Below are 22,672 nucleotides of genomic sequence, written 5' to 3'. Positions count from 1 at the left end.
ATCGGATTGGTGGTTGTGTGTGTGTGTGTGTGTGAGAGAGAGAGAGAGAGGTCCATTTTGTTCTGGAGAATACACCTACTGATCACTTTTGATGTAGGGTTTATATTATTCAGTATATAGTACTACCTACCGGACACTTGAATTCTACTCCGGCTATTTGAGACTATACAAGAACCCACGTAAGCCGGATGAATTCGACATGCAGGATAGAAAGTGTCACCCAGATGTTGACTGAGGTGGGGCTATGTAGTAGGGTAAACTGTTGCTGGCAAAAGGCTTCAACCCGTACTTCAGTATATATGCGAGTCTGGCAGGCATGGCTCTATCAGTAGGCACCAGCTCTCGAGTTCAGCAAGCCAACTATGACTCAATTTGGTACTATATCAGCGCCGAACCAGTAGACATTGAAAGATTTTAGGTTACCTGGCGATTTGATTCCATTCGAAGCATTGCCTGAAGGAGACTGTCAAATCAGCATCGTGTGAAAGTAATCCCTGCGCCAACGATGACCGATGGCCCAACAACAGGCGTTGCATGATTGGTGACGTTATCACGGGACCCCATCCAGTCAGCCAATCAGCGTGCAGCCATTGCTAATTGCCTCTGAACTATGATTCCGGGTTGGAAGTATAAAAATCAAAGAATATCCAGTTTCTCTACAATCTTCCTTATCACTTTCATTTTCTCTTTCAGCAGAAACCGATATATTCACTGGATATATTTGGCTTGATTATTGAAATCACGAATCGTCCTGTTCAGTGCTCTGCGTCTTCGAGCTTGACTTGTTCATTTTGATTGAGCATCCGCCTCGGCTTTACGTCATACATCCAGAACCAAGTATTACTTGCTTAGTGCTCTACTATCACCAGACCGGCGACAATTCACAATGGTTCATCCTACTTCCACCTGTTGCAAAACCTCCGGCGACGGATCCTGCGTTTGCGCAGCTCAAGCCAAGTGCTCCTGCGGCAAGGAGAGCGCTCTTCATTGCACTTGCAACAAGGCTTCTACCGAAAACACTATCTCTGGGGCTCGGTGCTCATGTAGTATGTATTTTATTTTTCACCCTATGTGACAATGTATAATCACTAACACTCTTCTTGAAGGGGCTCGCCCAGCTGGACAATGTACATGCGAACGCGCACCAAGTGAGAACCATCCCGTATCGGGCGAGGCTTGCGCATGCGGTAAAAGGCCTTCTTGTGAGTTGTCTCGTAAAAACCGGCTACTTGTAGCTATTTACTGATGCCAAGTTTGTTAGGTTCCTGTACTTGTGAGAAGGCCGAAGCTATCGACGCAGCCATCGAGAGCTTTGAAACTGACTTCACATCCCGCTTCCGGTCATAAATGTTCTTTTCACTTTTTTACTAGGTTGCTATTTTTGTCTTGTTATCATCATTGGATTCGTTCCTGGAGTTTTCAGAGGGTGTTGGTTGGCGCTCAAGACTACATCACGACTTATTGATTGTATTGCTATGAACGATTTGCATCAGCAGTGGTTATGGTCCTGCTAGGTTTACTTGTTAGAATAATCAAATGAAAGTTTGCTCCATCTGGGCTAGGGCAAGTGAGGACTGTCTCTGACTAGCAGGTAGCTCTCCACGCTGAATACAAACTCGCCTATCCTTCCAAGCTTGTGAGGACTAGCGGTAGAGAACAAAAACTTTCATAGTCATGCCAAACTTCCAACCAGGTGCTTATGACAGCTCCCAGGGCTGCAAGCAAGTCGGTTCCCCACATACTATGCGTTTTCACCAGTTCCTCCGCCACCTCCTGAATAGGGAAACAAGGCCTGGTTTCTATTGCTGGATTATTTCCATTGCGGCTTCACTTTCCGAAGCCTAGTTCTTGCAGCCTTTTTTAGGATGTCCATCCATCCATCCATTGTTTACATATAGGGAGACACCGCCACAACGCATCAACGTTTTCCCGCATTTGCGGAATCTCCGCCGGATCGGCCGCGGAAGTGGCTCAACCCAGAGAGGCGGTTGCTTTGCTCCTTAAAAGAGGTACAGCTGTTGATGAACTAACATCTGAATGCTGGACCTTATACTGGTGTTCAACCTCCTTCATTCGACTTAAGTTCAACAAGGCTATCCTCCCGTTTTCTGTATCGTTTCGTTGCCACGGCCACCGATAAGCCCGCGCCGACTTGAACTCCATCTTGCCCCTTGTCGCGTTATCTGATCCCCTCTACCTAGATCCCGAGACATACTGCACCGAGTTTTGCGCCATGCTCCATGCACCTTAGAGGGATTTGACGGAGAGCTGGAAAATACATAAGTCAGAGTCTAATCAAGACAGCCAGGATATGCTCTTATGACGCTGCCCCGCTGACTGAATTCACCGACGTGGTGTCTTTTCCTTTTACCACATACGAAATAACGAAAAGACAAGACGGCCATTCTCCCGCCGGAGACGAATCAGTGTCCCATTATTTACCCACTTTTTGCCGATTCTGCTTGCAATATCTATGATAGATCAATCAACATGTCGTCTATGCGAGGCTTGGTCCAGTTTATTGCCGACTTGCGAAATGCTAGAGCGCGCGAGTTGGAAGAGAAACGGGTGAACAAGGAATTGGCCAATATCCGACAAAAGTTCAAGGGTGGAAGTCTCAATGGATATCAGAAGAAGAAATACGTCTGCAAATTACTCTATGTCTACATCCAGGGGTACGATGTTGACTTCGGTCATCTGGAAGCCGTCAACTTGATATCTTCCACCAAGTACTCGGAGAAGCAGATCGGGTACTTGGCCGTGACTTTATTTTTCCATGAGCAGCATGAGCTATTGCACCTTGTTGTTAACAGTATTAGGAAGGATTTGTTGGACCATAATGAATTGAATAATTGTTTGGCGCTACATGCCGTTGCCAACGTCGGTGGTAGGGAAATGGGTGAAGCACTGTCAACTGATGTTCACCGGTTGCTGATTTCTCCGTAAGTCATCCCCCCTTTCACTTTCTCTTCATATCCCTGCTTTTGTGTTAATCTTTGTACTTTGGCTTGATATGCTCATCTGCCTTGAACTAAACTGACACGTAGCTTGCAGCACGTCCAAGGCCTTCGTAAAGAAGAAGGCTGCCCTAACACTCCTCCGTCTATACCGCAAATACCCCGGTATCGTGCAAATCGAGTGGGCTGAGCGGATAATATCTTTGATGGACGATCCAGATATGGGTGTCACCCTATCTGTCACCTCCTTGGTCATGGCATTGGCCCAGGACAAACCAGAAGAATACAGAGGGAGCTACGTTAAGGCTGCCCAGCGACTGAAGAGAATCGTAGTTGATAATGATGTTGCTCCGGACTACCTTTATTATCGTGTGCCGTGTCCATGGATTCAGGTCAAGTTGCTACGGCTGCTGCAATACTACCCTCCATCAGGTATCATCTTCTCGGCCCAACGATTCCTTTCTTATCCTGACTAATGCAACGCAGAGGACAGTCATGTCCGCGAGATTATCCGTGAGTCTTTACAGCAAGTCATGAATATAGCTATGGACACGCCGAAGAACGTCCAGCAGAACAACGCGCAGAATGCAGTGCTCTTCGAAGCCATCAACCTCCTCATTCACCTTGATACTGAGCACAGTCTCATGATGCAAGTCTCGTCACGTCTAGGCAAATATATTCAATCGCGGGAGACGAACGTTCGGTACCTTGGCCTCGAGGCTATGACGCACTTCGCAGCCAGGGCAGAGACTCTTGATCCTATCAAGAAACACCAGAACATTATCCTTGGATCACTTAGAGACAGGGACATCAGCGTTCGCCGCAAGGGTCTGGACCTGATTTACAGCATGTGCGACACAACGAACGCCGGCCCAATTGTCAATGAGCTTTTGAAGTATCTTCAAACAGCCGATTACGGGATTAGGGAGGAAATGGTACTGAAGGTTGCTATTCTTACAGAAAAGTATGCTACTGACGCCCAGTGGTACATCGACATGACCTTAAAGCTCTTGTCTTTGGCGGGTGACCATGTCAACGATGAGGTGTGGCAACGAGTGATCCAGATCGTGACGAACAACGAGGAGCTACAGGCCTATGCGGCGCACACGCTTCTCAATTATTTAAAGACTGACTGCCACGAAAGCCTGGTGAAGATTGGATGCTACGTTCTGGGCGAATTTGGACATCTTATTGCGGACAACCAAGGCTCCAGCCCCATCGAACAGTTCCTGGCATTGCAAGCCAAGATGATTACCAGCACCGACAACACCCGCGCGATGATTCTCTCATCTTTCATTAAATTCGTCAACCTCTTTCCTGAGATCAAACCCCAGCTTCTTCATATATTCCGGCTGTATAGTCACTCTCCCGACTCAGAACTTCAACAACGAGCTTTTGAATACCTGTCGCTGGCGACTCTTCCCACAGACGATCTTCTGCGGACAGTTTGCGACGAGATGCCACCCTTCTCGGAGAGAGCATCAATTCTCCTCTCTCGGCTTCACCAGAAGACGGCTGGCACAACTGATAAGAAGACCTGGGTTGTTGGTGGCAAGGATGCTAATCAAGATCAGAAGGAGGTCCTTATGGCGCAAAATACTGGACTTAAGCGTACATTTACTACGATTGTCAATGGCACTAACACTGGAACAAACGGTACAGCGGCATCGCCAGTATCAACAAGTGCGACAGGGGACCTAGCAGGACTGGACCTCAGCGCTTCATCTACTCCGCCTCCTCCTAACATGGCCAGCGCAGCCCATCTTACGCCGGACTGGGATATCGGGTACAACCGGTTATATTTCAAGGAGCAAGGTGTGCTGTTTGAGGATGCTCAAATTCAGGTTGGCTTGCGATCCGAGTACCGTGGTCATATGGGCGTGGTGAAAATCTACATTTCTAACAAGTCGTCCTTTCCCATTGGATCATTAACGACGACGCTAGACAACCGTGCAGCGCCCAACCTCAAAGTAGACACCAAAAGCTTACCCGAGCCTTCTCTTCCTGCTGCCAGTCAAACCCAGCAAACTTTTTTCTTTGAGGCTCATGGCCCATTCACTGATGCGCCTACCATTCGCATCTCTTACCTTGCAGGTTCCCTTCAGGCCTATACGTTACAACTTCCCGTCCTCATGCACCGGTACTTGGAGCCGTCGACCTTGTCGGCTGAAGAATTCTTTAAACGGTGGAGACAGATCGGTGGGCAACCCCTTGAAGCACAGAATACGTTTGGGGTATTAGCAAAAGCAAAGGACATCAACGAGACATTCACGCGGCAGACGGTGGAAGGGTTCGGTTGGAGAATTGTTGACAATGTGGACCCCAACCCGAAGAACATTGTAGGCTGTGCTGTGTACCATTTTGGCACAGGGAAGACAGGATGTCTTCTACGACTGGAGCCTAATTATGAGAAGATGGTGAGTTTTCTCTCATTATCCGAGGGGAAATATGGGATATATGAACTGACATGCTTTTCCGTAGATGTATCGCATCACCATCCGAGCCACACAGGAAGCCGTGCCACAAGCGCTGGCCAAGCAGATGGAGCAGATATTGGCGCAGGGAAACACATCCGATCGTTATGCATAGCCCATGGCACTGCGGTCGGGCCTTCCCGATTGAAACTTAAAGTTTATAATGCATCTAATAATGTAAATCCTTTATCACCATCTTTTTTTCCCTTATTATTCGCTACCTTGGCAGGAACGCGAGGTAGTGACTTGTATTTATGGAATACTGATATAAAGAGGTATATATTCAACATCTACAATATACTATCACATAAACTTATTATCTACACCAGTACCAGTAGGATGCTCCAGTCAAGGCCTCATTGTACTTTTATGTCTGGCTTACCGGGACCCCCTTGAATGCAAGTCGTAACTCATAACACAGCCCAGATTTTACACTTATATTTAGATCACCTTCGCCTGGTCCTTAGGCGGCCTCTCCCCGAAGATGGTTGTTCCCACCCGTACCTCATCACTTCCCAAGGCAATAGCGCCCTCGAAATCTTCACTCATGCCCATACTCAACTCCAACCGGGCATCCTCCCCTTCCAGCTCCAGCTCCCGCACAATCCGATCGCGCGTCTCCCGCAAGCACACAAAATCCTCATTCTCCGTCTCAGGCGTGGTCGCCTTCGACCTTGCAATAGCCCCAATCGTCATCACCCCCTGTAGCTTAAGTCGTGGACACTTCTCTCGAATAAAGCGACAAAGCAACACCGCACCGGAAACGGGATCGACCCCAGACTTATTCTCCTCCCCGGAGGTGTTGACCTGCACGAACACCCGCAACTGAGACTCTTGGTCGGTTGCGCGCAGCTCCTCGGATCGCTCCCCCCATCCTTTATCGAGGAGGGAAGCTTTCTTCTCGGAATCGACACTTTCGACGGCCCAGAGACCCCGTACGTCCCGCGCCAGCGTCACACACTTATTCGACTGCAGACCGCCGATGAAGTGCCATTTGATGGTAGGCGGCAACAACTTAGACTTCTCCTGCAGCTCTTGCAGATAGTTTTCGCCGAAATGCAGGTGGGACGCGGGCGGTTGGTGGAGGGCGAGGACGTCGGCGGCGGGCTTGAGCTTGGAAACAGCGATGAGCCGGATGGGCCTTGATTCTGTGGCGGCTTTAGTTGCGGCTGCGGTGACGCGCGACGTCACTGATCCTAGATTGGAGAGGAGAGTGGCGGTTCGGGTGGGGGAGGCGGGCATGACTGTCGGCTGTTGCTGTTGTTCTTGTGATGGTGGTTGGGAGGTCATTGCAGGGTCTGTGGAAGATCGAATCAATCTTATGAGGGTTCTGTCGATTCGGGGTTCAAAATTCCGGTTTCCGGGAGAGGGGGCGTATGTGTGTTGAACAGCGATCTGAACGAACTATACAGGTATCTCAGATTCTCAATATCAGATCTAAAGTTGGAGTTTCCCGAGGAGCACTGAAGAAGCGCTAGCCCCAACCGGGGCTGGGACAGACTGCGCGTGGGCACGTGATACGGGAGATCGGCTCCGAGAGATTCCGTTCCAGAAGATCTCAGGTGGTCTTTTACTTTTTTGGGGCTTAGTGTAGCCTATCCGGGGAAGCCGCACGCCGTTTTCGTCGATTCTGCAGAAGATTTACAGAGGATGAGGTAAACTAATGATGGATTAGTACGGGTAGTCAGATCCACTCGTACCTTGAATGCTAGGTCTATTTGAAATCTAACGGCTTCAGCTTTAAATAGTGTGCCCCCTCTTTCCGAAGGAGAAAAGGAATAGGAAAGGGGAAAGGGAAATGAAAACCATAAAAGAAAAGAAAGGAAAAGAAAAAGAAAAAGAAAAGGGCCAGGCCAGTATGTTGGACCCTGTGACAGCGGACTGAATTGTCGAACCCACCAGACATTCCATCCAATTTCACTCACAGACACTATCAGATTCAAGTTGATTATGGAACTTTCTTTTCCAGGTTCTTTCCACGGATTTTTGTTCCTGCATTAGCAAGAAATTCTGTCCGGCACGAATGACACCACAAATAAAAATAAAAATAAAAATAAAATGAACAATCAGTCATGAGCGTGCAATCGTTGCAGCCTAGACCTTCATTAACTTAGTAAGACCTCACTGGAGCCGTACCTTTTTTTGGTCCCAAAGTCTTTTCAGCCAATTGCCCCATTTTGACAGCCAAGACAGACCCGAGTCGCGATGCGCAACGGGGCGCAGTTGGCCGAACCATCGTCCACCGTCTGCCGCTTCGGCGACGAGTTTCTCACTCTCCCTTAATAACCTATCAGTCGAGTGTCTCCAGTCGCCCAGACACATGGCTACACTACGTAATTGGAGCAGACCACTCGGCCCCCAGAAGAAGACTGAGCGGCAAATCTCGGCGGCACAGGAACACAGCGTCTCTTTTCTATTTCCTATACATAGCAAAGAAAAAGAAGACTCGGCGCTAGATGGCCCAAGTCCATGATTCAATCACCGTTCGTAGCGTTGTACTGATCCTTTCTGTTGACGCCGGACTCCACCGGCTTCACTGCTGACGTCAAAGACTTAATCTACCATTATTCCCCCCCCCAAAAGAGTGTTGCCATCATCGTTTTGTGTTTTGCTGTTCCTTTTTGGCTTGGCTGAGAACTACGACTTCCTGCTGCTTCTTCCCTACAATTGGGTTTTCTTTTAGGGTCTTTCCCCCCTCCCCACCCACGTTCCGTCGGCTCCAATTCTTGCACCTGGCCTGGTGGTTTATCTCACGTCAATTGATTGAATATTTTCCCTTACCTCCTTTCCTATCTCTGAAAGCCGTGTTGTGTTCTATCATCCACCTGGTTGATACCAGATATGCTGCAGTAATCCGGGGTTTATCGCATGAAGGCTCTAAACTGGGATCCAGCCCAACGACGGAACAGCACCGCAGCCATTACACCCACGACTACTAAAATTGAGCATTCATACCCTTGACGGGCATTTTTTCCAGGGTATTGATAAAAGGAGGCTACCATTATAAAGAAAAAAGTTTTCACATCATCTCGAAACAGTTCTGCGCTGTTCAATTGACATCTCTAACTACGAATTTTACCGGAAGCCCGCGGAGTCGATTTAACACCGACAAATCTACAACACCAACTGCAGAACAAGCTACCCTCTAGATTGGCTACAGACTGTGATCCTTGGACAGGGGCCCATAGGTTAAAAAGAGCAAGGACAGCCAGCAACGAAGAAGAAAAGAACTGCGCCAACAGCATAATGTGTCGCCAATTCTTCACCATCTATGAATGGTGCCATTGCGAAGAGGATAACGGTCACGAGCTTTGCGCAGCCCGCAGACGAGACATGTGTCCGGGGACGTCAATTGAAACCGTCCATATGCAGTGCTTCTGCAATCAGCATGCCAGCAAAGGGTTCAAATCTGAGAAAAAAGCCCAGAAGTCAAACGGCCCTTCGATTGACGAGAAGGGCTCGTTCACTCCACGGAGGAAATGGTATCAGATCTGCGGCGGGCGGTCGCGGACCTACTGAGACGTCTGGACCCCTCTCCCTTTACGGTATCGTACGCAGATCAATGGCTGGTTTCTTTTGGCTTTGCATCGTCGAGTTCTTATGTCTGGGTTGGGTGTTCGATTTTATTTTGGCGTTTTTCATGGATTCATTGGGACCGGTGTTTGGTTAGGTCTTAGGCGTTACTTCAGGTGATGATTAGGGGTGTTATGTCCTCTTCCTTCTTCCTTCTTGATATCTCTTGGCTTTATCAATGTACGGTTATGGGAAGACCGCTGTGTCTCTTGAATAACACCTGTCAGAAATACAGACGATAGTCGGGTCAACTGTAGCCGACTGATGCGGGTCAGTTGACATGTCTCTTTGAGAGTACATAAATATAGTAACCCAAAAACCTATTGTTGCTATGGTTTTTGATGGGTCACTACAGAATCAACACCTAGTCCGTCCCAGATAATAGAGTCTGACATTTCCAATTATTAACATGACTGATCGACTCTTGTGTCTTGATTAAGTTTCCGAGAAACTCGACGTCAGACCCGGATTATCGTAAATAATCATTCACTAATCCTGGTCTTCTAACTAGATTGTTCCCTTGGACTAATTGACGCCAATTGGAATCAATCGTCCCCGGAGCCATATAGATAATGTATTTCTAACAGTTTTTTTAATTTGACCCTAAAGTATCTCTGCAGTAGAACTCTATCTGGGGTAAGTTCTGGCTAAATATTTACTATAAGCCTAGTGTCTAAATCCAAGTCCTGCATGAGTTTTATTTTTTTTGGACAATTCATTGTGCACGAGCAGTCGTCTTCTGAATCGGACAACAGCAGCAATAACTGGTGACATCATTCAAATTTCGGCATATGGCATTAGAATCTGTAGCGCCACAGTACTTCGAGTTCGATGGTAGACGAGTCAACACTCCAGGATCACTGCGAACTGGCAGTAATGTAGTACATAATGGGGCATTTGAGCTTTTGGGATCTCTCGACCTGTCCACGATCTTGAAGCAGGTGTATGTATAAATGACGTTAGCATCGTGTGTAATTAACACAGTAGAAATCAAACTAGTTATATATCAGCCATACTTTTCCTACGTACTCATGCTTTGGTCTACTGTTCCGTAGAACCTGTCCACATTCTTGCGTATTGTCCTCCAAGTCTTCTTGATAAATACAGCATTTTCTATTCTTTGACCGCAGTTCACTATCTCATGAGGCGGAATCCATACCAACGTCGGTCATGCTAGCATTGTCAGCTCTTTGAATGCTTCGATAGCCAACACATTAACCCATTTGACTTATTTCGTACTACTGGAATCTGGGGATTATACAATGTCACCGGAAGCAAGGGATCGGAGTTTCACCACCTGCAGCATCAGACAGCGCATATCAATTAGTTGAATATGAGGCGTCTCAGCGAGCCCACTACCACACTTCCCAAGTTATAACGGCAATACAGATAACCCCGAGTAGAATAAGAACACCAGGAGAACACTAGTGATTGCTGACTCCAGAGACCTGTCACTTTACTAAAATCGGATGTTACTACTGAGTCAAGAGAATAAAGGACAATTAAGCATAACCTTAGGACGATTAGAGTACCTACTCAGGTTTCCAGCATCTCTCAAGATTAACTGGCAGATAGACAACATTGGAGAACCATACAGAACAATCGCAATTCGGTGCCTTTTATATATATATATATATATCTGTAACATAATTTACGTGCTGTCTGAGATAGCAGCGTATATAGGGGGACACAGTGTAACGGAATCTTAGAGATAGAGGGCTCATTCATCTGATGCCTAGCGAGGCAATTAGGGCTTGCAGGCCTGCGTTCAGGGATACTACCGCGGTTGGGTCTTCTCAGGGGCTAGTTGCTTATGTGGGACCAGTTCGGAGGAGCAAACAATGTTCCCTGGTTAAGAAATTAAGTCTTATTTGACAGGGCGTATGATGTAAAAGTTGCCCTTGTCCCTCTTTCGTCTATTGTGTTTTGGGGGATCGCCTAGGAGTTCAGAGGGTCTCTTCTGTACTACTAACGTTGGTATGCCTGAGCCGGTGAGATGGTCAGTTCATCTACGGATATTGTTGCGGAGAAATTGATCGAAAATTATGAACGAGGAAAGCCACGCTGTCGTTTAAATTATGTCCTTAGCAGAGATAAATCGTAAAGAATGAAAGGGGAGGTTGAGAGAAGAATGGAGGATCGACTGCCCCTTACCTATCGGGGGGGAGAAAGTTTTAAGGGATCCAACGAGGAGAACGAAACAACGAAACAAGCACCCGTTCGTCTTTGTTTGTGCTCCCGACTCTTTGTTTTGTTCTCTACTTGCTCCTTCATCGTTTTCTTTTCTTTTCTTTTTTTTTCCCTTTCTTCTAATCTGATCCTGGTCTTATTGTTTAGCTCTCAATTGTCTACTATAGCATCGCCAGAAAAAAACAGCGCTAATAAAGCCACAACACCAAATGAACCTACTATTTGCGTCATGGACCCCTCCAAGCGCGACGATCCTCCAGCTGCATCATTCACTCCCACTTTGGACGCACTCGCGTCACCAACTCCCACCAGCGATCCTGTAAACCGTTCGCCTCGCATGAACGATGTGTCAATGCTTGCGACGCCTCTCCCGGTCTCTCTCTCCGGGTGCTCCTCTTCTTCTCTCTTATCCCCGGCAAATGCCCCCGCGCGCGCTACATCCCAGGCGCATACAACCCCTCGGCGCATCTCCAGTTCCAGCTCTCTGAGAGATGAACATCGAGGTTCCAGCCTAAAGAAGCGGTCGTCCACCGCGTCTCTGCGATCTGTCCGCAACGACAGCAGAACCTCAACATCCCCTCACCGTAGTGTATCGCAACACTCAACGTCGTCGCTCTCCAGCTCTCCTACCGCCACTATACCGACCACTTTGGGTAATCCCAACATGTTGTCGAAAAAGTCGCGCCTTGCCAAAGCAAATGAGCTTCCCATACCCACAGCTGCCTCTATCGCGACAGACCATTTTCAAAGAGAGGTGGAGCTGCACCAGTCCGCTGACCTACAGTCTCAAACGCTCGTGGTCATTCATGATGCTTGCTATGGCCATCGCTTCTCGCGTCCCCGCGCATCCAGGGCAGCTCTGGGCTCGATCGTCGAGAGACCAGAGCGTATCCAAGCCAGTGTTCTGGGTGTGTCTGCAGCTTATGTGCGTCTTGCCCATCGATATGAAGGGGGTAGGTTCGCCCCCAACCCAGACATGAACCTAGACGAGCTTCCCGTGCCACCGTTTCAGATCCGCAGAACGGGGCGGTCGATGGCGCTCAGCTCCCCGGCTGTGACGCATGTACATGGTTCCAGGTGGATGGACGATCTGAAAACTATGTGTGACACAGCGGAATCGCGACTCGCATTGAATGGCAAGGAGTTGGTCCGACCTCCGAGTGCAGGAAAGGACGGCGCCATGGAAAACGCGCCTTCACTTCATGAAGGTGACCTTTACCTATGCTCGGAGTCCTTGAACGCATTTGAGGGAGCTTTGGGTGGTGTTTGTGAGGGCGTGGATGCCGTCTTTGGCCCCAAATCCACGAAGCGCGCGTTCGTGTGCATCCGTCCACCGGGTCACCATTGCTCGTCAGATCATCCGTCGGGGTTTTGCTGGATTAATAATGTTCATGTAGGCATCTCCTATGCTGCTATGACCCACGGTTTGACCCACGCCGCTATCCTGGACTTTGACCTACATCATGGCGATGGTTCGCAGGAAATCGCATGGGAGCAGAACCGCAAGGCCACTGCAGCTCCCCGGAGTGCAGCAAACTACAAGAAGACCGCTATTGGATACTTCAGTCTTCACGACATTAACTCGTATCCTTGCGAAATGGGGGAGCCGGAAAAAGTGCGCAATGCGAGTGTGTGCATAGATAAGGCACATGGGCAGTCGGTTTGGAATGTTCATCTGGAGCAGTGGAAGACCGAAGTGGAATTTTGGGATCTTTACGCATCCAAGTATGCGGTACTGATCGAAAAGGCGCGTGCCTTCCTACGCTTTCACACTGAGCGTCTTGCTAGTACACCCAATGGACCTCCACCTGTTGCAGCTATCTTTTTCTCTGCGGGATTTGACGCAAGTGAATGGGAAGGGGCGGGAATGCAAAGACACAAGGTGAATGTGCCTACTGAATTCTACGCTAAGTTCACCGCAGATGTTGTGCGAATGGCGGAAGAAGAAGGCCTGGGAGTCGATGGAAGGATCGTCAGCGTGTTGGAAGGAGGCTACAGTAATCGCGCCCTAACAACAGGCGTTCTGAGCCACTTGTCGGGGCTAGGAGATGCGACCTCGTGCCTACTGTCCGGCAGAGTAGATGACAAGGCCGATCGTTTGACTGCTGAGATGACCAACCGCTTGGGCCTGCTTGACATCTCAGCTAATGTGCAACAGCCATCAGGTCTGCCGGTTTATGACAGTGGGTGGTGGTCGCCAGCTCTGCTGGAAGAACTAGAGGCATTAGCATATCCACCGCCCGCACTGAAGTCCCGCGAGAAGTCTACACCAACCTACTTTGCTCCCACCCAGTCATTTACTGCTAAAGTGGTCACCACGCCTCGAGATCGACGATCAACCGGTTCCCAGATCAGCGTGGAAACTGATGCGCCGCCATTGCCGCCTATTAGCTGGGCCACCGCAACGCATGAACTCTCAAGGATTCTTATCCCGAGCCACCGTCAAACTACAAGCTGTCGACCAGAAGACCTCAACGCAGAGGCCACACGTTTGCGACGGGAACGTCAAACGGCCGCCCAGCACACCAGCATCCCCTCGGCTGGGAATGCAGAAAGTCGGATGAAACTCCGTGCGAGGAAACCCAAAACTCCATTACCGGAAACCCCGAATGCAGAAACACCAAAGAGACAGGCCATTGCAAACAACCGAAGAACCACCATCGAGCGTGCCAGTGACTTGCCGGATCCGTCCCTCGATAAGTCTCCTAATACGCGCAGCACAACCCGTAGAAAGAGTGCCACTTCCACAATAGCATCAACCCTGGAAACCAAAGCCTCAGGCGATAAGACTGTTCGCTCGGCGTCAGTAACCAGCACGCGAAGGCCGGGTAGCTCTCGGTCTGCGACTCCTAAGCGCCCTTCGAGCCCCAAAATGGCACCTCCTGTACCTCGGGTCCCGTCCGTATACACGAACTTGTCTGCAGGTGAAGGAGCGGCGATGGTGCCTGTTGAATCACGCTCGTTATCGGGGGACACACCAGATACACCACAAGATGATGTGGATAGTCTGGCAGCAGGCGTTCGAAAACTCAACATCAAACTAAAAGTGCCGTCCCCTGAGGAGCATGCCGCCCGAGAAAGGGAACGCGAGCGACAGACTTCTAAGAGGGTATTCAAGACACCTAATCCCTTTAAAAAGTCCTCAGGCACGAAGGGACTGAATGCGCCCGTCAATAAATCAGAAGCTTGTTCAAACATGGCTCTTGTAAGGCCAGAGGCAGAGAATCCCATCCCATCGTCGCCCACGACTACAGACATGGTGGCCGAAGGATCTGGCATCCCTGGTGGGACTGTCTTAAATAGTAGATCCGCAATAATATCTACAGCGGTCCCATCACAGACACTTCCTCCAGAAATGGCAATCTCTCCTCCTATTACGCCGGGAGCCACACATGATATCACGCGTCCTCAACATGCGTTGTATTCCCCACCAATCTCTGAGCCGTCTTTGAAGGCGGGCATTCCGGTGTTTACATCCAACAGCCCGATTCCTTTTGCACCGGCAAGTGCTCACGACAGGGCAGCTCCAAGCAGACCACCTACTTGATTCAGTGGGGGGGTGCATTGCTTCTACTGTTCAATAATTGGTCCAGTTCTGATTTCCTCCGTTCCTGCAAACCTTACTTTGTCAGATAATTTACTCACTTCTACCCCTAACCCCTTGCAGGCAAGATTGCATAACCCTGGGCTTCGATTAAATCTTGTTGATATACCCCTTTAGTTGTTGGAGTCGTTTGAATCTAGTTAACTAAGTGCTGTTTGAATTACTCATCCATCTTGTAAATGCCTATCTCCGATCTCCGAGATCTGATAAGCATTCTCCACCCGCCCGTGCCACCGCCCTGATGAGTAAGCCCTCTCCGCATGTGCTGGTGCCTTCTACTAGCCTTGTCTTCTCCTATTCTAATCCAACCTTCGACGAAAAAAACCGAAAAAAAAAAAAAAGGAAAATCATATAATATCGTGTCCACTGGAGGCAGAGAGCCCTCTTCTCGCTCAGAACAACTACTCGCATCATCTGCTTTCACCATGGCGCCCATTTCTATGTCCAAAGATCGGCCCTCGCCACAGGAATCTTTCACGCAAATGGCCGACAAAGATCTAGAATCTATCGGGCGACACTGTCAGTTTGAGTACTGCAACCAGCTCGATTTCCTTCCATTTCGCTGCGAGTCCTGTCGCGGGACCTTCTGCCTTGACCACCGTACCGAAACCTCACATAAATGTCCTAAAGCCGGTGACTGGGCTCGCCGACGAAACGCTCAGAACACCAGCCCAGGCACCAGTCTCCCTACGCAGAAACCCACGATCTACAACTCCGACCAATGCGCGCATCTCGACTGCAAAACCCTCATCAACACGATGAAGGACCCGGGCGTCCGATGCCCCAACTGCAACCACCAATACTGCCTGAAGCACCGACTCCGGGAGGAACACGACTGCGCCAAGATCACCCCGCTGGGCGGTCGGCCGGCTGGCGCAGGCTCCAACGCCAACGAGACTCTGCGTTCCATGTTCGCTCGGGTCCGCACATGGGGCAAAGATAAGAGTCACGCGGCCACCCAGAGTCTCACGCCGACTCCGAAACCGAATAGCCCCGCGGCACGGGCGGTACAGCTGAATACTCTCAAGAAGTCTGCCAAGGGCGACGCCAACGTTCCCGCCGACAAACGGCTCTATCTACATGTAGTCGGCACATCGGATACGCAGAGAGTAGACCCACCGAAGGGCGACTTCTATTTCGATAGCCGGTGGAAGGTCGGGCGGATTCTGGATGATGCGGCGCGGCGACTGCGGGTCGAGAACGTGAACAATCGTGCGGAGGAAAAGGAGCGGCTCCGGATCTTCCATGTCGAGTCGGGCGAGTTCCTCGAGTTCTCGGATGCAATCGGAGCCAGCAAGGTGCAGTCTGGACACACCATCGTCTTAATGAGAGGCGCGGGTGTGATGCTAGGGAAGTAAATTTCGACTGCGGGGGGGAAGAAGCTCTCATCTTACGACCTCTGCTCTTTTTCAAATTTCTATACATCGTTTGCAGGGAAGTTATGATACCATCGCATTGTTTGGCGATTGTCGTTAGGGTTATGCATCAGCATGCAGGCGTTCCGGAGCGGGTTCAGACGAACAAGATGAGGATTAAATGACGGCTCGTTAAGCAATCTATATAACTGACTCTATATATTTGTCGATCACATCAAATGCATACGTTCATAAATAGCCTATCTTTTAGACGAAAGTAAAAGCAAAAAAGGTATATCACACACGAGACACAAGAAGAAAAGCAGTAAAAAAGCAAGCGCAACTAAACGCTCATCTTCATCTTGATAGCCTTGTGAGGATTATACCCGATGACCTCGAAATCCTCCGGCTTCCAGTCATCGACCACCCCATTACCGCGGTCATCACGACGAATCTTCAACTCCGGGAACTCGGTTGGCTCCCGCACCAGCTGCTCCTGCAAGGGCTCAACATGGTCGAGGTAGACATGGGTATCACCCATGGCATGAACGAAGGTACCAGGATGCAGGTCGACAGTATGAGCTAACATATGGGTCAAGAGGGCGTAGGACGCAATATTGAACGGCACGCCCAGGGCGACGTCACACGAGCGCTGATAGAGCTGGCAGTGGAGGTGGCCCTTCTGGTCGTGGCCGTTGGGGTAGGAGACGTAGAACTGGGCGAACATATGACAGGGCGGGAGGGCCATCTTCTTAAGGTCGGCGGGGTTCCAGGCGCTCATGATGATGCGGCGGTCGAAGGGGTTATGCTTCAGCTTGTGCACAACCTCGGCCAGCTGGTCGACCCCTTGGCCTGTGTAGTCGGTTTTGGCGTCGACGTACTCGGCCCCGAAGTGTCGCCATTGGAACCCGTACACGGGACCCAGGTCGCCGACCTCGCGGTGGCCCAGGCCCACCTTATCGAGGAACTCGCGGCTGCCGTTGCCGTCCCAGATCTTGACGCCTTGGTCGGAGAGCGGTTGGGACGAGGTGCAACCGGAGATGAACCAGAGGAGCTCGGCGACGACGGCGCGGAGGAAGACGCGCTTGGTGGTCAGGAGGGGGAGGACGGGGATGGGGTCGTCGGCGGGGTTGGGGGCCGGCTTGGAGAGCGAGAAACGGAGCTGAGGGGGTGCGAAGATGGAGCGTGTGCCCGTGCCTGTGCGGTCGGGTCGGTATTCACCTGAGGCGAGGATCGTACGGATGAGGTTGAGATATTGGTGTTCTTCATGGTTGGGGTTGTGTGCTGGGTTCGGCGTGCTGCCGTTGCTTGTGCCGGTTGATGGTGTCTCAGCGGAGGGTGACATTTTTGCTGGTATCTTTTGCTGTGAACTGTGGGAGAGCTTTTGGTATTAGGGACTCTAGTTAGGATGTGAAGTTCAATCGAGAGATTTCGGATCTTCTCCGTTGTCGCATCACACGCGTCCGCGACGCGGCACGTGAGCACGTGATGGGTCGTTTGCTGGTTTGCCATTTACATACTAGTTTTAGGGCCGAGATATATTCAAGTCATTCACGACGCCATGGTATATGCATTAGACGCTATCTATAATGCTCAAAGACATGATATATATGCTAGTCTTCCATCAAATCAACGCCGACCCCCCGTAGCGCCCCCACCACCCATTCTGGGTACTTGGATTTTTCTCCATAAAGCTTGCTGAAGAACTCCCGTAAGAATGCGGGGAATCGGTCCTCCAAGATAGCCTGTCGCGCAGCGCCCATCAGGGAAAGTAGGTAATGCACATTATGAATCGTAAGGCTGCTCATGGTTAGCACAAGATTCTTCAAAGACGAGTGAGGCAATCTTACAGGTGAGCGCCAACTGTTTCCTTGGCCGCTAAATGGTGTATGTAGGCCCGTGTAATTCCTAGGCCACCCTGATCTCTGGGTCGACAGATGGTGCAAGTGCAGTCTTCTTGCACTGGCCTGAAGTCTTGGGCAAAAGTGTGGTTGCGGAGGTTGAGAGTGCCAGAAGGAACCACCGCGTTTCCAAATCGCTAAATTCGTCAATCAATGCCCAATTCTCTAATAGCCAACGGCGGGAGGCTTACAGCTGTTCTCGTGGGCCAAACGCAGTCGAACATGTCTGCACCGAGTGCAACTCCTACAATCAAGTCCTCTGGGTAGCCCTGGGAGCACGTTAGGCAGCGCTTAAAATCGGCTTTGAAACACTTACGACACCCATCACATATCTCGGTTTCTGATCCGGAAGAAGCCCAGTACAAGTGTCGACCCTATGAAAGTTAGCCGGAACCCGGCTTTGGAAGAAGCGAGTGGTTGAAGGAGGGATAGATCTTGACGCACACTTTACAGAACTCCTCCTTGGCTTCACCTCCGGAGAGTCCTCCAATGGCAATGCCCGGTGTATCTCGTGCCACCATCTCAGCGCAGCATTTCCTCCGCAATTCTAAATCCAATCCTCCTTGGATAATACAGAACAGGTTTTGTCTCTCGGGGTACTTGTGCGCGTCGATGCACCGATCCAACCACCGCACCGATCGCTCCATGGCCTCCTCAATCCTCGCATGGTCCGGCGATGTGGTCGCGATAACATCATCAAGCTGCATGATAATATCCGAGCCTATCGAGTTCTGCAGGGAGATGGAGTGTTCCGGAGTGAGCAGCCTAGTTCGCAGTTGTTAGGTATAACCTCGATGATCTGGAGATGGAACGGTAGGAGAGCACTGTACATAGGTGTACCATCGTGAGGACTAAGGAATCGAACACCTTCCTCCGTGACAGTAGCAAGTTTAAGCAAGGAAACCATTTGGAAACTAGGGTTCATGTCAGCTTTCACTTCGCGCATATAACATCACCTTCTCCTCTCCGGGATATATCACAACCAACGCACCCGCCACTATCGGTGAGGATATTTCGATCCCACCCCTGCAACTTATGCGCACCGCCCACCTCGTCCAAGACCGCCTGTCCAGGTTTCAACCCCAAGTGGTAGGTGTTATTCAAGCACAGCATGCATCCAGTCTGCTTGAGCTGATCATATGTCAAACCCTTAAGGGATGCCTGTGTCGCAACCGGCATAAAGATCGGGAGGGGAACCGAGCCATGGGGAAGATGCAGAGTACTGGCACGAGCTTTGGTGGTCTATAGCAGATTGAGGCAACTGTTAGAACCGGTCAAGAAACGATCAACCCGAGTGAAGAATCCAAGTTACAGCTTACTGAGCATTTTGCATGCAGATCGAGCTTCAATGCGGATGGCATTGGCTTGCGCGACGCAGAAGTGGTCGGTGCAGACGTTGACATCCTTGCGATTCTTGCCCCGCTCAGGGTCACGGGGGTAATCGTAGGGCGTAGCGAAGGGATTATCGCGCTAGAAAGATTATGCAACGTTTGACTAGTTAAGCAGAGCCGAAGGCATGTCATTAAGAAGACCGTACTGTCAAAGGGTCAATTCGAGGCACGAGACCGCAAACCGCAACAATTCATTATCGATAGAGAGCAATCAATGTCTGCCGATCAGGGAAGTTTGTCTTGTTTGGACTGTTTGTAGGGTCTATTGTGGTGCGTTTGGTAATTACGTATCGTACCGTATAGTACAGGGCGCTTCCCCACATCCCCGACTACGGAGTAAATAAACTACTGTGGAGGAATCTTGGATCTCCTTGTCTCTCTCGACTGAGGATTATTGATGGCTGAGCTGGCAACAAGCCTGCAGATCCAATGGCACTTTTCCTCTCTGAAACTACCTTCGGGTGTAATATGGTCCTAATATCCTAACCAGATCTTTCCTTGTCACCGCCTAACCATGCATGCTACCATCGGCAACCACCGAGCTTACCGAGCAAGCTGGAGAGGGCCGATGATTTCACTAATTGCAATCACCAATGGTTCGATGGAAGCTGGAGCCAGTCAAAGCAATATACAAGCTCGCATCTGTGTCCACCTAACGCGCTAATCGGAGATTGACCGACTCCTCTGAGGCAGTTGTACTCTGCGCCGTAACTTTCCCTAGCGAGGTTTTTCCCGGCTATTTGGGTTTGGTTCATGCGGGGGTTGCAAATCCTTCCTGATTCCGAGATCGTCGCATAATTTAAAAGGTCCTGTCACTCGGGAGTCGGAGGAGCTTGGCCTTCACCATCCATTGCAGGGGGACCCGAATTCGGCACCATGGACGAGAAAGAGACGTACCACCAAGCTGCTGAGAATGCCGATCTCGAGAGGGATTCCGAGGTATGACAACACAAGAGGATCGGCCTGGGTTGTCATACTAATTGATCCGTCATTAGAATCTCCACGGTCGGGATAGTGACAATCCTCGTGAGAGAGCTTTGGTCTGGAAGCAAGATCTACGGATCCTTCCACTATGCGCCGCGATCTACCTTCTCTGCTATTTAGATCGATCCAACATTGGTAGGTCGCAAATGCTTCATTAATTGACACTCCGCCTCTGCAGGGTGATGTCAGTGGTCAGGTAACTAATCAAAGGAACAGGAAATGCCAAAATTCTCAATGAGGATACGGGCAATGATCTCCTCACGGAGACAGGCATGACTTCGTACCAATACACGTACGTCAACTCCCGACTGATCTCGTCTTCTCGCTAAATAAGGCAACAGTATAGCTCTCATGGTGTTTCTGATCGCATACGCACTCTTCGAAGTTCCCTCAAACTACTTCCTGAAGAAACTGAGACCAAGTGTAGGCACTGAACCTGCTGTAAGAACCTGAGCATAGAGACTCACATTACTTAGAAATGGATTGCTTTCTTGATGCTCGGCTGGGGGGCATCCACCATGGGCTTGGGTGGCGCACACAATTACGCGCAGGTGACTGGTATTCGTTTCTTACTGGGAGGTACCTAGATGCGTAGAGTCCTCATGCACCAACCTGCTTCATAGATGAACACTAACTTATACACTGACAGTTATGGAAGCGGGTCTCTTCCCCGGACTGGTTTACTATCTGACCTTCTGGTACCGGAACTCCGAGCGCTCGATGCGCGTGGCGCTCATCCTCGCATCAGCTACCTGGCGGGAGCTTCGGCGGAGCAATTGCCTACGGTGTCGGACACATGAATCAAGCTCACGGTCTATCTGCATGGCGATGGCTATTTATCATCGAAGGGGCCCCTTCCTGTGCCTCTGCCTTCTTGGTCTGGTTCTTTCTTCCCGATTACCCCGAGACGGCATCGTGGCTCAGTGCAGAGGAAAAGGAGCTCGCGATGCAGCGGCTGCAGAATGAAGGCTCAAAGGGGGCTGCGCACGCCATGGCATGGGCAGATGCTAAGGAGGTCCTCACAGATTGGCGGTTATACGCTCATTACGTGGTGCGTCTGTCGTCTGTGTCCGAGAACATCTTTCCGACAAGTATCTGATCTAACATGACCTTTACCTTTGTCTAGATCTATTTTGGCATTTCCACCCCCTTTTCCAGCCTCTCGCTCTTTACACCCGCAATTACGAGTGGGCTCGGGTATACCAGTTTGCGCGCTCAGCTCATGACAGTACCGCCATGGGCGGTAGCATACGTAGTCACCACAGCGGCGGCCTGGTCCGCGGATCATTTCAATAGGTACGCCGTGTACATCCCCAGACGTGGCAAGTTCAATTTGGTCTAACTTAGAGCGACCGGTATCTAGCCGCGGCCTTCATTCAGCGGCATTCTCCTTCATCGGGGCAATGGGGTTCCTCGCATCTGCCGTTCTCCCACCAGACGCATATCTCGTACGTTGACCGCGCTTCCTCACTAGCTTATGTGGCTTGTACTAACATATGCTAGCACCGCTACGGCTGTCTGATAGTAGCCACCAGCGGCGCCTTCGCCTGTATTCCCCCTCTTCTCGGCTGGCTCTCCTCCAACCTCCGCTCAACAGCCGGAACCGGCCTTGCGATCGCCCTGAACGTGTCGGTCGGAGCTCCGGGGCAGATTGTGGGCGTGTGGATTTATAAAGCCAATGAAGCGAAGAGGGGTTATCCAACCGGCCACTGGACCAACGCGGCGCTGCTTCTGTTTGTCTGTGTAGGTTGTCTCTTGTTGCGAATATATTATGGATGGAGGAATAAACGGAGAGGAACGGGAGATAAATTTGCATATTAGGAAGAAAAGGGGGGAAAGAAAAAAATATCGGTCCTGCTTTGCGCCTTTTCGTTTCTTTATTCCTTCGTGGTTTTGGGGGGAGGCCCGAAACAATGGAAGTTAGAACCGCCGGATCGGCAGTGTATAGTTGCGGATGAGGGAAATTAAAGTCGGACGAACCATGGTACGCGGCACGTGAGCAGAGAAATAAGGTTAAGCTCAGGACATGACACGGCGCGATCCTGAAACTTGATCCAACGATTTGGGTCTGGGAAAGAAGATGGTTCAAACTTGTATACAACCGGTCCCGACCTAGATTTGCACCTTAGCAGCTGTCCACCTTCACACTTCGTATATCTCGTCAAATCCCGGGGGGGAATCTAGAGCGCAAAGTAGACATCCAGAAACGATACTGGATGAATTTTTTTTAAATTAAAAAATAA

At 50.1% G+C, this 22,672-nt stretch overlaps 8 protein-coding genes across 8 annotated transcripts; 5 read left to right on the top strand and 3 right to left on the bottom strand.

The window, feature by feature from the left end:
* Positions 1 to 886: 886 nt before the first annotated feature.
* Positions 887 to 1,347, top strand: ABOM_011991 (putative copper resistance protein Crd2; the record flags this gene model as incomplete). The annotated part of the gene is made up of 3 exons (XM_022539119.1): positions 887 to 1,046; positions 1,107 to 1,202; positions 1,262 to 1,347. 3 exons carry the CDS (start codon positions 887 to 889, stop codon positions 1,345 to 1,347), a joined length of 342 nt encoding a protein of 113 aa, XP_022383073.1.
* A 1,143-nt stretch (positions 1,348 to 2,490) lies between these two features.
* Positions 2,491 to 5,546, top strand: ABOM_011990 (AP-2 complex subunit alpha; the record flags this gene model as incomplete). Its single annotated transcript, XM_022539118.1, has 4 exons — positions 2,491 to 2,942; positions 3,055 to 3,389; positions 3,444 to 5,374; positions 5,439 to 5,546. The coding sequence occupies 4 exons, from the start codon at positions 2,491 to 2,493 to the stop codon at positions 5,544 to 5,546; spliced, it is 2,826 nt and encodes a 941-aa protein (XP_022383074.1).
* A 326-nt stretch (positions 5,547 to 5,872) lies between these two features.
* Positions 5,873 to 6,721, bottom strand: ABOM_011989 (YggS family pyridoxal phosphate enzyme; the record flags this gene model as incomplete). The annotated part of the gene is made up of 1 exon (XM_022539117.1): positions 5,873 to 6,721. One exon carries the CDS (start codon positions 6,719 to 6,721, stop codon positions 5,873 to 5,875), a length of 849 nt encoding a protein of 282 aa, XP_022383068.1.
* A 4,702-nt stretch (positions 6,722 to 11,423) lies between these two features.
* On the top strand, positions 11,424 to 14,741 carry ABOM_011988 (histone deacetylase hosB; the record flags this gene model as incomplete). The annotated part of the gene is made up of 1 exon (XM_022539116.1): positions 11,424 to 14,741. One exon carries the CDS (start codon positions 11,424 to 11,426, stop codon positions 14,739 to 14,741), a length of 3,318 nt encoding a protein of 1,105 aa, XP_022383067.1.
* A 298-nt stretch (positions 14,742 to 15,039) lies between these two features.
* ABOM_011987 (AN1-type zinc finger protein) lies at positions 15,040 to 16,156 on the top strand (the record flags this gene model as incomplete). Its single annotated transcript, XM_022539115.1, has 2 exons — positions 15,040 to 15,043; positions 15,195 to 16,156. 2 exons carry the CDS (start codon positions 15,040 to 15,042, stop codon positions 16,154 to 16,156), a joined length of 966 nt encoding a protein of 321 aa, XP_022383072.1.
* A 340-nt stretch (positions 16,157 to 16,496) lies between these two features.
* Positions 16,497 to 17,498, bottom strand: ABOM_011986 (thymidylate synthase; the record flags this gene model as incomplete). The annotated part of the gene is made up of 1 exon (XM_022539114.1): positions 16,497 to 17,498. One exon carries the CDS (start codon positions 17,496 to 17,498, stop codon positions 16,497 to 16,499), a length of 1,002 nt encoding a protein of 333 aa, XP_022383071.1.
* A 268-nt stretch (positions 17,499 to 17,766) lies between these two features.
* ABOM_011985 (tRNA-ribosyltransferase family protein) lies at positions 17,767 to 19,577 on the bottom strand (the record flags this gene model as incomplete). Its single annotated transcript, XM_022539113.1, has 7 exons — positions 17,767 to 17,953; positions 18,004 to 18,191; positions 18,246 to 18,428; positions 18,495 to 18,819; positions 18,885 to 18,968; positions 19,046 to 19,296; positions 19,374 to 19,577. 7 exons carry the CDS (start codon positions 19,575 to 19,577, stop codon positions 17,767 to 17,769), a joined length of 1,422 nt encoding a protein of 473 aa, XP_022383070.1.
* A 744-nt stretch (positions 19,578 to 20,321) lies between these two features.
* On the top strand, positions 20,322 to 22,250 carry ABOM_011984 (putative MFS transporter; the record flags this gene model as incomplete). Its single annotated transcript, XM_022539112.1, has 10 exons — positions 20,322 to 20,384; positions 20,441 to 20,564; positions 20,646 to 20,721; positions 20,771 to 20,852; positions 20,906 to 21,008; positions 21,079 to 21,107; positions 21,178 to 21,480; positions 21,556 to 21,725; positions 21,793 to 21,877; positions 21,933 to 22,250. The coding sequence occupies 10 exons, from the start codon at positions 20,322 to 20,324 to the stop codon at positions 22,248 to 22,250; spliced, it is 1,353 nt and encodes a 450-aa protein (XP_022383069.1).
* Positions 22,251 to 22,672: the final 422 nt, after the last annotated feature.

This window comes from Aspergillus bombycis (assembly GCF_001792695.1).
Source record: "Aspergillus bombycis strain NRRL26010 chromosome Unknown contig00216, whole genome shotgun sequence".
NCBI classification, from domain to species: Eukaryota; Fungi; Ascomycota; class Eurotiomycetes; order Eurotiales; family Aspergillaceae; genus Aspergillus; species Aspergillus bombycis.
This window is presented reverse-complemented; position numbering and strand designations above follow the sequence as displayed.